Raw genomic sequence first — 17,475 nt, 5'->3', positions numbered from 1 at the left:
TACAGCCACACATGTATGGTTACACGACTGTCCTCTGAAGACTGTCATCAACTCAATGTCGTACCATTACAGGTATGAACAGAGTCATTACCTCTTCCTCAGCAGCACGATTTACACTACTAGTCAGTGCTCAGAAGTTGTGCTCGAAAACTACGGAGGTGACACATGCAGAACTCTTTACAATTCATCCCAAGGAATTTCCACTGGTCAGGGCATCTGCTAGCTACCACATTCGTTTGGCATGACGGGTGGTGGAAATCTGTTCCCCCTCACGTCTGGTTCAGCCAAGCACAAAACGACGCCGCCCCCCCAACCAGGTTTTACATTGTTGTTTACGAACATGTTGAGGTCTCCCAATTATTTAGTGGAGGTTTATCACCTCTAGTTATTCCTCTACAAAAATGGAAGCAAACCGAACTCAGAACTTGCATGCCAAATGAACTTGCTAAAATGAACACAATAATATGGGAATGGGATGAAGCTTGTGAAAATGGTTCCCACAGGGGTATTATTGTGGCTGGCCTTATCTATGTTTTCTGAAGGGGTCCTATGCCGGGTTAAAGAGTGGCACCATAGCTGGTTCTTAAGACATCTAATGGGACACGGTGGGGGGGGGGGAGACACTTAGCCTGCATGTGGCCACTCAGAGACCATAAGAGGAGATGGAGGATGGGGATGAGGATTGTATATAAGGGGGAGAGGGCGGTGGTTAAGAGGGTACAGGCGTTGGTAATTACAGCTGCCTTACCCTTTCAGACTGTTGCCTCAACACTGCTATGCCAACACCTCCTTTATTGTAGCCAGACAGAGATGAGTGGCCATCCATCTCTTTGTACTGAACATAGTTTGCCTGTGGGTAGGCGGAGAGATTTTTACAATCCCAACGCCACTATACACTGATTGATGGGTGGGTTTAAAGCCCCTTCTACTCTAAACAGCTGATTTATGCCCGCTCCTAGATGCATGTGCTCCATTGCTGGAATGTAGGGAATTTTAAAGACCCCTCCTCTGCTTGTGCCGTCCGCACGCAAACAAAAGGAGCAGGCGCCTGGTTGAGCAGATCAAGGCGTGCTCTCCCACAAGTGCTCCCACCGCAGGGCAGTGAAGGAGAATGTAAAGAATGCCAGAAGGCGAGAAAGAAAGCCATTCTGTCCCTCTTCTCTCTTCTCCACTGTCTCGGTCTGTTTGAGTTTCGCATTTCTCTCCTCACGCCTTCTTGCTTTTTACCTGTACTGAAGTGTACTGTACTGTGTAGGCCTATCGTCTTCACTTTGTGTTCCTCTATATTTTACTCTCTATCTTATACCTCTGTCTTTTCCTCTGAAAGATCTCATACCACCAAGGATACAACTCTGCTAAATCACAAATTATTTCACTCTTTTGAAAAAACGTAGGGGGAAAAAGGACACATTTTATTTATTAACGCTATATAACAAAAACACAAGTACTGTATAGTATGCATAGGATCTTTGTAGTTTTGTTAATAAAATGGTCATGTGACAAACAAAATAGTGCTTTGATAAACACATTAAAAGTCACCAAGATGCATTATATTTAGATATTGAGAAACAGAGCTTTAGATTGTGTATCAAAGCAATAACTACTTCAGAACACGTATCTTTTTTTTTATCTACAGCTAAAGCCGGGATAAGAACACTAAAAAAACACTAAAATAGATTGCAAAATAGGCTGGGGTTTAGTTGTAATTCAACAGCACATGCATCTCTCATGCCTGTAGCACAAAGCACACACATAAAAAGCATTGAAACCCTAAGGAAGCTAAGACAGAAACGTATTTCAGAAAATAACGACACAAGCAGCGCTGCATACCGAAGTTAATTTCCATCACAATAATATCCACATGCCATGGACAATATTTTGACAGGTTTGTGAGTCTTTTCTCATAGTTCTCTCTTAAGTTCTATATTTCCCTTTCAACTCACTAGCCTTAGCATTGTTCAAGGCCTGCTCTTTACCTTGGGGTCACCCATAATGTTGAGTACATCATCAAGAATGGATGGGCCCAAATCGAGTTCAAGTGACAAAAGGGAACCAGTGATGTAGGAGATGGAATCCTGTGACACCCTCTTGTCATTGCAGAATTCAAAGTCAATGTCGCAAATGCGCCCCTCGTCCACCCCGCTGTCCCTGTCCACCCAGTCTCCATTGCAGTCAGAGAGCGCTTTCTCATAGCAGAGGGTAATGTCATTGTTAAAGCTTCCCAAGCCATTGCAGTTGCCGTTGATGCCTTCGTTACCATTGCAGGTGCCATTGATGTTGCCGTTAATGTAGTAGGTTGGTGTAGGCTTTTCATAACCTCTTTCAATATTATAATTTTCATAATTGCTTTTGAAGATTTTCTTTGTCTTTGACTTCTCTGGTTTCTCTATCAGATCCAGCAGGACGTCTGATTTGGTTGTGACCTCTGTAGGAGGTTTGGTGTGGTTGCTGCATAAGACCTCAATGGAACACAACAGGGTTTCCATCTCCAGGATCCCCAGTTTATCAGTCCCATCTGGGCCCCCTAGGGGAGGGGTAGATACCCGCCCTACCATGCTATCCAATGGTTCCTTAACAGGCATAGAGAACATATTGGTGGAGAGGAGGGGCAAGGTGAGGGCCTGGCACCCCCCGATAGAAGGAAGCGAGATGGCGTTCTTCAGAACCGGAGAGGGCGTCTCGGTGAACTGGGCATCAGATGCACTGTTGGCCCGCAGGAACTCATTGTGGACGCCGTATTGCGGACGGAACACCTCACCTTTCCCAGGCAGGAGCTCAAACTTCCCCTGGAGGAAGGACATGTCCCCGAAGGCGTCCCTCTCGCCGCCCTTTCCGATGTGAATGGTGTGGCGAAAGTCCCCCAGCGGTGGACTGATCATGTCTGGGGACAGGATGTCCCTCAGACGACACTTCTTGCCTTTCTTGCTGTTGGTGGACTTCAGGTAGATGGGTGCTTTGGCAGGCATGGTGGTCACTGTTGAATAGAGCTCAGAGATAAAGGACAAAGGGAGGAGAACACTCCTAGAACGTTAGGATTGGTGAAGAACTTCACACTGAACACAAGGTCTCCCTGCGGAGATGGTGGAATTACATTCTCAATGAAACGGCTGTGTTGTCTTTGCCTGCTCCGAAGATAGGTTCGATCTTTGTGTCATTAATCAGGAAATCCAAGTTGAGCAGGAGTCCAAGTTCTCACCAGTGTTGTCTATGACGTTGCAGAGTGGTCAACAGGCCTCTTTCCTGACGATAGAAAGAAAACAAAAGGAGATCAGATATTTTATACAGTTTTCCCCCTAAAACACAGTTTAATAGTCTATTAGTAAAATATGGGGTATGTTTTATGCCAAGATGCTTGAGTCAATGTTACATTTTACATATAAATTCAATATTCACATAACAAACTGAGTCGCATTGTTGACACATTTATACATTTCTCCAACTTCTTCCTAGAATCCTTACTGATCTGTCAATAATGATCTACACTTCATGTCAATCCCTATTCTGATTACAATATAAAGTTACCATCACAAGACCAAATAGAAATTGTGGACAAGCACGGAACATCCTCATCCCCAGTTCCCCTCAACCCCCTGCATCTGATTCGAGTGTTAGACCTGCTGAACTGAAGCCCAGGCTCAGGCCCCTCTACTCAGATCCTCACAAGGCCCCCCAAGGCTCCCTCCTTCTACATGTGTTAATATGGAACAGCTGGACTGCGGATTGGTTAAAGTGATGTGAAGGGGCTTTAGTAGGATCAGGGCAGGGCAGGCGATGGAGGAGAGAGCTGCTGCCCAGACACGCACCCAAGGGGGGTTGAAGTGATGCTCAGAAAGAGGGAAAGTAGGAGTTAGGAGAGCAAATTGTCAGAGGAGAGATTGGTGTTTTGTTTTTACTTTGATACGCTGGATGCTTTGCTTCAATTGTAATATTAACCCAAATACCAGGCATCCCACTGGGCACAGACGTAAGTCAGTTTAACGTCTAGTTTTGATTTACATTTGGTTGAGTTAATAAACATGAAATTAACATTAAATCAACATATATATATATATATATACACAGTGGGGAGAACAAGTATTTGATAACCTGCAAAATCGGCAGTGTTTCCTACTTACAAAGAATGTAGAGGTATGTACATTTTATCAAAGGTACACTTCAACTGTGAGAGACGGAATCTAAAACAAAAATCCAGAAAATCACATTGTATGATTTTTAAGTAATTCATTTGCATTTTATTGCATGACATAAGTATTTGATACATCAGAAAAGAAGAACTTAATATTTGGTACAGAAACCTGTGTTTGCAATTACAGAGATCATACGTTTCCTGTAGTTCTTGACCCAGTTTGGCCCACTCCTCCATACAGACCCTCTCCAGATCCTTCAGTTTTCGGGGCTGTCGCTGGGCAATACGGACTTTCAGCTCCCTCCAAAGATTTTCTATTGGGTTCAGGTCTGGAGACTGGCTAGGCCACTCCAGGACCTTGAGATGCTTCTTACGGAGCCACTCCTTAGTTGCCCTGGCTGTGTGTTTCCGGTCGTTGTCATGCTGGAAGACCCAGCCATGACCCATCTTCAATGCTCTTACTGAGGGAAGGAGGTTGTTGGTCAAGATCTCGCGATACATGGCCCCATCCATCCTCCCCTCAATACGGTGCAGTCGTCCTGTCCCCTTTGCAGAAAAGCATCCCCAAATAATGATGTGTCCACCTACATGCTTCACGGTTGGGATGGTGTTCTTGGGGTTGTACTCATCCTTCTTCTTCCTCCAAACACGGCGAGTGGAGTTTAGACCAAAAAGCTCTATTTTTGTCTCATCAGACCACATGACCTTCTCCCATTCCTCCTCTGGATCATCCAGATGGTCATTGGCAAACTTCAGATGGGCCTGGACATGCGCTGGCTTGAGCAGGGGGACCTTGCGTGCTCTGCAGGATTTTAATCCATGACGGCGTAGTGTGTTACTAATGGTTTTCTTTGAGACTGTGGTCCCAGCTCTCTTCAGGTCATTGACCAGGTCCTGCCGAGTAGTTCTGGGCTGATGCCTCACCTTCCTCATGATCATTGATGCCCCACGAAGTGAGATCTTGCATGGAGCCCCAGACCGAGGGTGACTGACCGTCATCTTGAACTTCTTCCATTTTCTAATAATTGCGCCAACAGTTGTTACCTTCTCACCAAGCTGCTTGCCTATTGTCCTGTAGCCCATCCCAGCCTTGTGCAGGTCTACAATTTTATCCCTGATGTCCTTACACAGCTCTCTGGTCTTGGCCATTGTGGAGAGGTTGGAGTCTGTTTGATTGAGTGTGTGGACAGGTGTCTTTTATACAGGTAACGAGTTCAAACAGGTGAGGTTAATACAGGTAATGAGTGGAGAACAGGAGGGCTTCTTAAAGAAAAACGAACAGGTCTGTGAGAGACGGAATTCTTACTGGTTGGTAGGTGATCAAATAATTATGTCATGCAATAAAATGCAAATGAATTACTTAAAAATCAAACAATGTGATTTTCTGGATTTTTGTTTTAGATTCCGTCTCTCACAGTTGAAGTGTACCTATGATAAATTACAGACCTCTACATACTTTCTAAGTAGGAAAACCTGCAAAATCGGCAGTGTATCAAATACTTGTTCTCCCCACTGTATATATACACTACCGTTCAAAAGTTTAGTGTCACTTAGAAATGTTGTTGTTTTTGAAAGAAGAGCACATTTTTTTGTCCATTAAAATAACATCAAATTGATCCGAAATACAGTGTAGACATTGTTAATGTTGTAAATGACTACTGTAGCTGGAAACGGCTGCTTTTTTATGGAATATCTACATAAGCATACAGAGGCCCATTATCAGCAACCATCACTTCTGTGCTCCAATGGCACGTTGTGCTAGCTAATCCAAGTTTAACATTTTAAAAGGTTAATTGATCATTAGAAAACCCTTTTCAATTATGTTAGCACAGCTAAAAACTGTTGTTCTGATTAAAGAAGCAAAAAAAACTGGCCTTCTTTAGACTAGTTGAGCATCTGGAGCATCAGCATTTGTGGGTTCAATTACAGGCTCAAAATGACCAGAAACAAATAATTTTCTTCTGACACTCATCAGTCTATTCTTGTTCTGAGAAAAGAAGACTATTCCATGTGAGAATTTGCCAAGAAACTGAAGATCTCGTACAAAGCTGTGTACTACTCCCTTCACAGAACAGCGCAAACTGTCTCTAACCAGAATAGAAAGAGGAGTGGGAGGCCCTGATGCACAACTGAGCAAGAGGACAAGTACATTAGAGTGAGGACTCCTCACAAGTCCTCAACTGGCAGCTTCATTAAATAGTACCCGCAAAACACCAGTCTCAATGTCAACAGTGAAGAGGCGACTCCGTGATGCTGTCATTCTAAAACCACCACCGACCCAATGGGCCAACAGCCATCTAAAATAACAAGATAGAAAAAAAAGACAAAAACAAAGGAAAGCAACAACAGAAAACAACGATGCAAAAACAAGACATCAAGGACAACACAAATCAAAACAGCAAGGCTTACTGTATGCATTTGTGTGGCTGTCTGGCACTATTTACATGTGTGTATGTGTCTGTGTGTGCATTTGAATGCGAGTGTGTGTATGCATGTGTACATGGACACAATGTTGATTCAGCCAGCCTGTGCCCGGTGCGATAAGCCTACGAAGCATCAGGATAATCATAATTGAAAAACAATCTACAGTACTACCTCTTGACAATTGTTTGCTTAAAAGTCTAATGTGTTGCCATGTTCGCACATGATTTTGCTGTACTTGCAGTAACACATGTTGAGGAGGAATTGATCAAGGGGAAAACTGTGGCACTTGACAGGATCTAGCATTCACAAAGAAAGTGAAAAATACACAGAGGAGGAGGAGGAGAAGCGGCTAAGATGAAGGGGGTAGGGAGAAGAGGGAGCAATACAGAGTAGAGAGTAGATAGAGTGAGAGAGTGCTTGCCCATTTATAGACATATTTACTTGTGAGAGGTCTGTCGGCAGTGACCCTCACTGACAGAGTGCACCGCTGCACACAAGTGCCTGGGCGGCCAAGTCCACCCAAGTAATGTTTGACTGAGAAAGCATCCACATTCCCGCTGTGTGCAGCAGACCCCAATGGGACACACTGCATCCAACAGAAAGGCACAATCCTTATCAGAGGCTCACCAAGTAAGCTAGCTACATTTATCCATTGTACATGTTTAGTGGGGACAGCCATGGACACCTGGCATGGTGTTTGAGTCTGGATTGTAGACCAGATGCCAGTATAACATTGACGACAACAGATACAACAGTCTCTTTCAACAGCAGCCACTTGGTGCACGAGACTAAATAAATGAGGATCCCACCATTGCTCATCTAAGTGATAACATCAATGTTTTTTGTACTAAATGTAGTTTTACTTCCCGTTAATACAACAATGGCCATGCATTACTTACTCAACACAAAAGGGCCCAAAAACTGAACATACAGTATGGTAGGCTATGTGAAGTGGTTCAGAGAATGTTCTCACTGGGGGGCGGTGGGCATTGCAACACAAATAAACTTGCCACTGTGGCTCTATATTTAGACATGACAAGCAGGGTGGAAGGATGCAGAATATCTGTGAGTGGGTCTGTACGGCAGCACTGCTCTCTTAAGAGCCGTGTGCAAGTGAGTGTTGGAGCGAGTGCCAGTGTTTGCTTGACTAGGCTCAGGAGAGATAGCAAGCAGATTTGAAAAAGCTCCATGCGCGAGAAGGAGAGTGTGTTTGTTTACTGTGCGTCTGACTGGGAGCGAGTGAGAAAGAAAGACAGAGAAAGATGAATAGCAGACTGTCAGAAAAACACTCCTGCAGTGTTTCTTTGAAGGAACAGAAAAGAAAAAAACAAATATCCCCTGCCTCGCATAGCATCTGACTACCTTTCCCTCCCTCATTTTCTCTCCATCTCTCCATACTGCTCTTTTCACATTGGACCTTGAAAGCTCACTGCAGCCAGAGTCAGAGAAAAGCACAGGCAAACCTCCAAATCCTAAACCCTTCCTCTCATGGGTTCGGTCCAATGTCTGTGCTCTGCGCTGTGATTGCAGCTACCAGCCACGTTATCTGCCTTAAATTAGAGTCCCACACTGCAGAAGAAGGTCACTGGCTGAGGCAACTACAGTCTGCCTATACTTATTGATCATTGGACTGCCCAAAGCCAGACCACCTGCTGGGTCTGTGCAGATGGAATACAGATCTGCTTTTCTCAAGTGTCATGGGAAATGCATGTTTTATGATGGATGATCATGTTGTTTTGGAATCAGTAGTATACCTCTGTAGAAATCCTCCGCAAAGCCACATTTCTCATTGCTGGCCAAGGGGGAATATGTCTTGGCAGTATATTTCTACAGCGTTAGACTATTGACAGTATAGCATAGAGAGACATCCGATATGCATCTAAATCAAGGTTGCCAGCCGTGGCCCATGAGGTGTCAGCTGGTATAGGGAAAGCGGAGGACCTTCAAACTGATCATCCTCGCGGTGGTGTGGAGTTTGGCTGCATTTGGCAGTCATTACTGGAATGCCAGAGGTCACTAGTAAATTAAAAAGGAAGTGGTATTCAGCTCAGTCAGTTAACTCTGTTTTTCCAGAGAGGATAACCAATCGAGGACTCAAGCTGTATAAAAGCAAAAATATCTGCTATAAATATTTAAACTAAATTTTCACTGGTTGTGAAATTGTCCTAATTTACAACAAGGCTGGTACAAACAAACTGAAGGAGATGACAACTCCGCGGGTGGGAAATTAATCTGCAATGCTCTCCTGAATGTGTCAAACTTCTGCGATTCCATTTTGTCAATCAAGCTTTTCAATCAAGCAAGTGAGAACGCATTCTCTTGCTTCACTCACAGTTTTCCCGTGATTAGCCACAGTAGGCTGAGGTCCAGCGGTAGGTAAAGAGGAAATCAGACTACAGGGCCAATGAGCAACCGCTTGGCCTGCTGACCCCAGGAATACATCTTTGTCTCTGGCGGGGTGTTAGAAGTTGAGCAGGTGCATACTGGTCTAACTCCTAACCCCCAAGAGCCAGATTCACACTCTACTTTTGGAACAGGGCCCAAAAGGGAGCAATGAGTGCAGCACGTGCACGTTGCCAGCCTCGGGCCCCCCGCGACGCCACTGCAGAATGCGGTCGTGGGTTTTCATTTACAACTCTGGGGAAGGGGGGTCTGCTGGCGACCTCCTCACAAGTGGTCGATGAGCACCGGTCCAAATCATCGAGAGTGTCAAATAAATCTTTGGTGTCATTGGGTCAGCTGTCTGTATCTGTGTAGGCAGGATGGGGAGCTGGAGCAGCTCCAGCCTATTAGAACTGGTTTGGGTTCATTACAGACATGATGGGGAATGCAATGTAAGGCCCAGTTTAGCGGTGTTAGCTATTGTAAGCAGAGAAGGTTGCAGTAGATTAGGGAAGCGCAGAGGGTTCTGGGTAATGGGCAGATGATTTTGGGGGGGGGCCGTGGGGTCCTGTCTCTCGTCTCATCACGACAGTCTGTTTCGGAGATGTAGACCGCCAATGAAGTCATGTGACTATCTGGGTCATCTTATTATTAGAGCTTGTGTAAACGTGCTGTAGTCTAGACCAGACCTGGGCAATTCCAATCTTCGTCGGCCTGATTGGTGTCACACTTTCCCCACCATCCCTGAGCAAACACACCTGATTTAAACAAATTGCATTTTTAACTGAAGATCATGATTAGTTGATTATTGTAGTCAGGTGTGTTAGCTGGGGCAAAAGTGTGACACCAATCAGACTGCTGAGGACTGGAGTTGCCCAGGCCTGGTCTAGACAAGTGCTTATCATGACACTGTGCAGTTTGGTCTCACTGTACACAGAAATGCATCACATGGGTGGCGGAGCTAGAGAGGCCTACGGTTAAGCATTGAGCCTGCTCACACTTCGGCTCACATTTGGACCTATTTACGCCACTGCCCTCCTTTTAAAAAATGAAACCATCACCTTCCATCCTTCAAGCAAATGTTTGTCTAATAATAGCATTACTGGGATTTCAGGGTTACAGGGATGTTGCTTCTTCTTCTTCTTCTACTTCACTGAACATGGAGTTTTGAAAAAATGAGTACATTTTGATGTACAGTATGTATGATGGACTGTTTTTTAAATTCTATCCTAACCCCTTAAATTGTGACATGACCATAAATAGACAAACAACCATCTCTTTTGGGCCGTGATTACAAAAAGAACCAGGGCAGATGAACCAACAGCAGATGGTAATGGTATCCCTTAGAAGACACTCAGAGAGAATTGGTTTGAACTGCTTTGTTACATATAGAAACCTCAATTATAGGCAGTTGTTCCTCTTCGAGCCTGGTGTGGCTGTGGTGGGAGTGTAGTAGAATGCAGAATAGTGTTTGTTCTGTCTGATTCTCCCCTCCTCTGTGCCTCTCCACACCAGCCCTCAGCGATTACCCCGTGCCACCCGCTAGCATGGGTTCTGCTCTCTGCTCAGTTGTACTTGGCAGGGCCTGGCAGGAAACCATATCAAAGCAGAAAAGACATGAAGGGAATGTCAACACAAGCACTCACTGGCAATGCGATGAGTGCAGTCTTGTTGGGGCTAGATATTCTGAAATCCCTTTCAAAACCACAGTGGAAACCTCTCCAAATCTGTTCACTCGTGAGATTAACGCAAAGCAAAGCTCTACATATCAGTAGAACATGTCAGAAATGTGTTGCCTGGCTTAAAAATGTCCCCTCCAGGAACAAAAGAGATGGTGTCAGGTTGCCCCTAACTGCTCACCCCTTGTTGTGTAGTGCAATAACATTTTGTGGACATAACTTACCCCTGCACTCTTCATATCCGTAACGGACCACCAATCACAGTTCAAACATTTAGTAGAACCTGACCACTAACCCATCAACTACAAACTCAATGATACATATTCATTTCCATTTGAGTCATTTAGCAGATGCTCTTATCCAGACAGACTTGCAGAAGCAATTAGGGTTAAGTGCCTTGTTCAATGGCACATCGACAGATTTTTCGACCTAGTGGTCTCAGGGATTCAAACCAGCAATCTTTCAGTTACTGGCCCAACGCTCTTAACTGCTAAACTGAGGCAAGACGTCCAACAGTGAAGGTGAACCAAGTTAACAGCAACATTCTCCCTTTGAATACTTAGTCCCATTGAAGGTTTTGTACCAAATGTACCAAATCACTGTACATGATACAATGCCAGAGATATCCGACACATTACAAACTAAAAAGTCTAAAACCCAATTTTCCCTCACCTTTTGTAATCCCTGTGATGAGCTCCTGGTTCGTGTCAGAAGGAGGTGTCCACTGTCCTCCTGAAGGTCTTCAGTCCTAGTGCTGACTGCTGAAGAGGTGTGTGTAGCGTGTGGTTCCCGGACTCACTGGTGCTGGCTGAAGCTCGAGCTAGCTATTCCTCTCTGGAACTGTAGTCTCCTCCTACCCTATGACTACCGTCTGCAGCACCTGTGCCTGTCTGTCTATCTGTCTGTCTGCTTTCCTAGCCAGAGCTCGAGACGTTTTTAGTGCAGGCTGCAGTGGGATGGGACGAGTGGGATCCTCTCCTTCTGCTCCCTGGTGTGTCGAGCCCCCCTCCCCTCTCTTTCTCCTGTCGCTGGACAGCTGTTTGCTGGGGTGGCGAGAGGTCAGGCTGGGGGGCAGGCTGGACAGCTAGGTTACTGTGTGGAGGATCAGTATGCTGCCTCTGCTGCTGCTGGCTGCTGCGCTGGAAGTCTGTCCTTTTCTTTAAACTGTCTGCTCTCTGTCCCCCTCTCTTAAACTACAATATCTTGCTCTGTGTTCTCTCTCTCTTTCTCCTCCTCTCCACTCTCTCTCTGCCTTGATCTGATAAAAGCTGCTCTGTAAATCTAGTGGGCATACAGCAGACACATGGCTTGCTGTATTCAGGGGGTTGGTCTCTCTCCCTCTCTCGCTCTCTTACACAAACTATCCCTGTCTATTTTATTAGCACACACATTAAGACACTCATTCTCCCACTATTTCTCTTAAGTATATTCATGCCGGTATATTCATTCACATTCTCGCTGCTTCATACTGCATCGTTTTTATTTAATTTTGTATCTTATCTGTAACTCTGCATTGTTGGAAATGGACCCACTCGTAAGTAAGCACTTCACTGTTAGTCTACACCTGTGTAATGGCTGTTGGAAGGAGAAGGTGAGGACCAAGGTGCAGCGTTGTACGTGTTCATCTGTTATTAGTTGAACTGAACACTGAATAGCAAAACAACAACGAGAACAACCGAAACAGTTCTGTCTGGAGCAGACACAAAAACAGACAGCAACTACCCACAAAACCCAGGTGGGAAAAGGCTGCCTAAGTATGGTTCTCAATCAGAGACAACGATAGACAGCTGCCTCTGATTGAGAACCACACCCGGCCAAACACACAGAAATAGAAAACATAGAACACAAAACATAGAATGCCCCCCCCCCAAACCAAAATAGAGATATAAAAAGGATCTCTAAGGTAAGGGCATGACAACCTATTGTCTATGAAGCATGTGACAAATAACATTTGATTTGATTTTGTACAGTATCTCTTTATGTTCCTCCACATATTTCTCTATTTCCTGTAGGGTTGAGCAGCACTGCAGTGCTCCAGAGGAAAGCTATTAATTGGCTAATAGTCAACACATGACATAATGCTATTACAGTTTTTTTTCAATCGCTTTGGGACAATTTTCACAAGTATGTGGTACATTTTCATAACTCTATATACAAAAATGTAAACAGATCATCAAAATGGCTCATGTTTCAAAACTCTAATGGCATTTTCTATTGACTGAGTACAACAAACAAATTCACAAAGTCACGTGTCCACTGCACCAAATCACTCTTTCATTTTGGATACAGACAGTAATCAATCAATGTATCTGCTTTTCAAAATGCAACATTCACTTTACTTTTGATATGATCTTTTTGTAATTTGTTATCAATACATTGAACCATCACTTAATCAAACTGCTAAAAACTACTGAAACAAAATTATGTAGTGTCTAGTTAACTTATATAGTTTGAAGGGCTGAACACTGTACATGTTTGTATTTTTACCTCATAAATGAACACATTTGATCAATTTATGTCGGAAGGTACAAACCAAATCATATATGAATGTGGCTGTAAATACTACATCATCAGCCAGAGTGCTTCAATAGGACAAAGTGGAAAGAGTCACTCTATGTTCTACCATTTTGAATTATAGTGTAGTGTACTATGCACGGCTGAAATACCTATTAGGAATCAAGGTAAAACACAGATACAGACACGTCGAATTGACAATGGTTTAATGTTCCAAAAGGGGCAGGCAATAGACAGGTCAAGGCAAGCAGTGGTCACTAAAACCAGAGGTGGGGCAATGGTACCGGATGGCAGGCAGGCTCAGGGTCAGGGTAGGCAGAGGTTAACAATCCAGAGGTGGGAACAGGAGACAAAGGGCGGTGAGACATAGGTTTGACTCTGGACACATGAAAGGCGGGATGTGCTGTATATGAAGGGTACAGGGCAACAGAAGACAAACGGCAGAGGGGCTAATAATCTTGGAGATGGGATATGGGCCGATAAACCGGGGGAAGAGTTTGCGGGATTCCACCCGGAGGAGCAGATCCCGGGTGGAAAGCCATATTTTCTGCCCGAGACGATACTGGGAAGCCCGGGTCCGATGGCGATCCGCTTGTCGTAGATACCTGGAGGTGGTCTTGAGGAGGACCGTCCGGGCTCTCCTCCAGGTACGACTACAGCCGCAAACAAACATCTGGGCAGAAGGTACGCCAACCTTTTCCTCCTGCTCAGGGAAGAGTGGGGACTGATACACCAGGGAATGCTCAAACGGAGATAGGCCCGTGGCAGAGCAGGGAAGGGTGTTGCGGGCATACTCCACCCACACCAGCTGCTGGCTCCAGGAAGTGGGGTTGGAGGAGACCAGGCAGCACAGAGCAGTCTCAAGATCCTGGTTGGCTTGCCTCGACTGGCCATTGGACTGGGGGTGGAACCCAGAGGACAAGCTGGACGACGACCCAATGAGGGAGCAGAACACCTTCCAGAACCGGGACGAGAACTGAGGCCCCTGATCGGAGACCATGTCCATGGGCAGTTCATGGATCCGGAAGACGTGCTGCACCATGATCTGGAGCTTTTCCTTGGTCGAGGGTAGTTTCGGGAGAGGAATGAAGTGAGCGGCCTTGGAAAACCGATCGACCAAAGTCAGGGTGGCAGTGTTGTCCTCAGACGGGGGGAGACCAATGACGAAATCCAGGGATATGTGGGAACAGGGATGGTGATGGACAGGCAGTGGTTGCAGAAGATCAGCCAGAGCTTGTCGAGGAGTCTTATTCTGAGCACATACTGTGCAGGAGGAGACAAACGTGGTGACATACGGAACAATTGTAGGCCACCAAAAGCATTGTCGCACGAAGGCCAAGGTTCGACGGGAGCCTGGGTGGCAGGCAAGCCTGGAGGAATGGGCCCACTCAAGCCAGTGCTTCCATTCCTCCAATGCCATATTCACCATGAGAAGCTCACGATTCATCATAGTTTCTTTCCATGGCGTTGAGGTGGTGGGAGAAGAAGGCGCAGGGATGTAGCTTGAGGTCCAGGGCAGAACGCTGGGACAGGACCGCCCCCACTCCAACATCAGAAGCATCGGCCTCCACCACCAACTGACTGGAAGGGTCTGGATGAACCAAGCTGGGAGCTGTGGTGAAGCGATGTTTGAGTTCCCGGAATACCCGGTCAGCAGCTGGAGACCATGTGAATGGAAACTAGGGCGACGTGAGTGCGGACAGAGGGGAAGCCATGGTGCTGTAACCCTGGATAAAGCGGCGATAGAAGTTGGCAAACCCCAGGAAGCGTTGCAGCTGCACCAAGGAAGTAGGCTGGGGCCAATCCAACACCGCTTTCACCTTCCCAGGATCCATTTGCACACTCCCTGCGGTGATGATGAAACCCAGAAAATGGATGGTGGAACGATGGAACTCACACTTCTCTGCTTTTACAAACAGCTGGGTCTCCAGGAGGCGTTGGGGAACCTGTTGGACGTGGAGCACATGTTCTTGGGTGGAACTGTCACGGAGAACATCATTGACCAGAGCTTAAAACACAGCAGGTAAGACCAAATGGCATGACCAGGTACTCGTAGTGACCGTTGTCCTTGTTGAAGGTGGTCTTCCACTCATCCCCTTCCCGTACCCGCACCAGGTGGTAGGCGTTCCGTAGATCCAGCTTGGAAAACACGATGGCCCCCTGGAGCGGCTCAAAAGCGGATGAGATGAGTGGTAGTGGGTAGTGGTTCTTCATCATTATATCGTTGAGACCCCGGTATTAAATGCACGGGCGCAGGGTCTTGTCCATCTTCTTCTGCACCAGCGGGAGAATGATGGATGAATCCTGCTGCAAGGGAGACCCAGTGTACGTCGCCATCACCCTGGTTTCTGGTCCCAACAGAGAGTTCAGTCGTCCCTGGGGCGGAATCGTGCTAGGGAGAAGGTCAATTCTACAGTCATAAGGTCGGTGCGGTGGGAGTGAAGTTGCACGGGCCTTGTTGAACACCTCCCGGAGGTCATGGTACTCTGAAGGAATAATGGAGAGGTCCGGGGCACCTTCCGAGCCCCCAGGAAGACGTCCCGGGGCAGGTTCTGCTGACTTCAGGCAATGGGTGTGGCAGAATGGGCTCCTGCCGATGATGGCACCAGTAAACTAGTTAATGAGGGGATTGTGTCGCTGGAGCCAGGATAATCCCAATACCACGGGAATCTGAGGGGACTTGATGAGCAAGACCTGGAATGCCTCGCTGTGGTTCCCTGACACACGTAGGTTGATGGGAGAGGTGTTGTGGGTGACTCGGCCTATAGAGCGCCCGTCCAGCGCTCTAACGTCCATGGGAATAGAGAGGGGCTGAGTGGGGATGTTCAGCTCGGACGCCAGGGTAGTGTAACAGTACAACTTTAGACCGTCTCCTCGGCCATACCCGGGCGCGAACCAGGGACCCTCTGCACACATCAACAACAGTCACCCACGAAGCATCGTTACCCATCGCTCCACAAAAGCCGCGGCCCTTGCAGAGCAAGGGGAACTACTACTTCAAGGTCTCAGAGCAAGTGACGTCAACGATTGAAACACTATTTAGCGCGCACCACCGCTAACTAAGCTAGCGTTTCACATCCGTTACGCTAGCATCCAAAAAGCTCTCGTCAGCTCCAGAGTCAATGAGAACCCGAAGAGATTTAGACTGGTCTCCCCACAGCAGAAGAGCATGAAAAGGGGTGAGGGAAACAGGAACGTTATATAGGCCCACCAGATTACTCGCTCCTACCGGTGAGCCAGGTATTTTTTAAAGGACAAGAGGAAACGAATGGACCAAGAGTCCCGCAATACAGATTACTCTTCGTGTCGATCCTGTATTGCCGTTCTGCTGGCAACAGCCCAGCTCTGCTTAGTGGCATAGGCTCAGGATGTGTTGACTCAGCTGTCTTCGGCAGCCCTCGGGGCATTTCTGGATGCCTCGGGAACGAGACCGTCGGGAGCTTCCAGGATGACTCAGAGGCAAGGTGGGATCCCTGGGCGTGCGAGAGAAATCCAATTTCCTCTCCTCACGTAGTTTGCGTAATCGTCCATCGATACGGATGGTAAAAGCGATGAGGGAATCGAGCTCCGTAGGTAACTCCCGTGTTGCAAGCTCGTCCTTGACCTCCTTTGAGACACCGTGCAGGAACATATTGAACAGTGCCTCTTGATTCCAAGCACTCTCCGCTGCTAACGTGTGGAAATCCACCGCATAATGAGCTACACTGGGGAGTCCTGCCGAAGCTGGATTAGCTTCCGGGCGGCCTCTCGCCCAGAGAACGGGGCATCAAAAGCTTCCTCACTTCTCCCACGAACCCCTACAGACTAGTGCATATGGCCAGCTGTTGTTTCCACACATCAGTTGCCCAGTTGAGAGCCCTCCCGGACAGCAGCATGATGAGGTAGGCTATCTTGGAGCGATCCGAGGAGAAGTAGGAAGGCTGAAGCTCGAAGACGAGGGCACACTGAGCTAGGAATGCCCAACAGGTGCTTGGCTCTCCATTTGAGCATTCCGGAGGAGGTAAGCAGGGCTCCCGAGAAGGTGGAATGACCGATGAGACGGCGCTGCTAGCAGATGAGGAGCTGTGGGGTTACCACCATGGTAGGCGGCCTCCCAAACAACCCGTGGAATTGCTCCAGCAAACTGTCCCACGCCCGGTCATGACGTTCAGCCGTCCTCGTGCCTACCGATGGTGGCTCCCTGGGTGTAGATGGTGTTGCTCAGCTGGCCCAGGACTGCTAGGTCAGTCCTGGCCAGTTCGTACTATCAGAAATCAAGGTAAGACCCAGATGCAGACACGTCAATTTGACAATGGTTTAATGTTCCAACAGTGTAACGAAATAGACAGGTCAAGGCAGGCAGGGGTCAGT

The 17,475-nt window shown here is 46.8% G+C and overlaps 1 protein-coding gene across 2 annotated transcripts; it reads right to left on the bottom strand.

The window, feature by feature from the left end:
- Positions 1–1,391: 1,391 nt before the first annotated feature.
- LOC112252896 (cdc42 effector protein 3) lies at positions 1,392–11,871 on the bottom strand. 2 transcript variants are annotated; one of them, XM_024424596.1, is made up of 3 exons: positions 11,284–11,871; positions 10,329–10,517; positions 1,392–3,240 (listed from the first exon to the last, which is right to left on the bottom strand). In XM_024424596.1, exon 3 carries the CDS (start codon positions 2,964–2,966, stop codon positions 1,959–1,961), a length of 1,008 nt encoding a protein of 335 aa, XP_024280364.1. In that variant the 5' UTR covers positions 2,967–3,240; positions 10,329–10,517; positions 11,284–11,871; the 3' UTR covers positions 1,392–1,958. The 2 variants fall into 2 exon arrangements, with proteins under 2 accessions (XP_024280364.1, XP_024280357.1); XM_024424589.1 differs by lacking the exon at positions 10,329–10,517.
- Positions 11,872–17,475: the final 5,604 nt, after the last annotated feature.

Source organism: Oncorhynchus tshawytscha, linkage group LG01, assembly GCF_018296145.1.
Source record: "Oncorhynchus tshawytscha isolate Ot180627B linkage group LG01, Otsh_v2.0, whole genome shotgun sequence".
Taxonomy (NCBI): Eukaryota; Metazoa; Chordata; class Actinopteri; order Salmoniformes; family Salmonidae; genus Oncorhynchus; species Oncorhynchus tshawytscha.
Note: the sequence above shows the minus strand (reverse complement) of the source record. Positions and strands in the feature narration are given on the sequence as shown.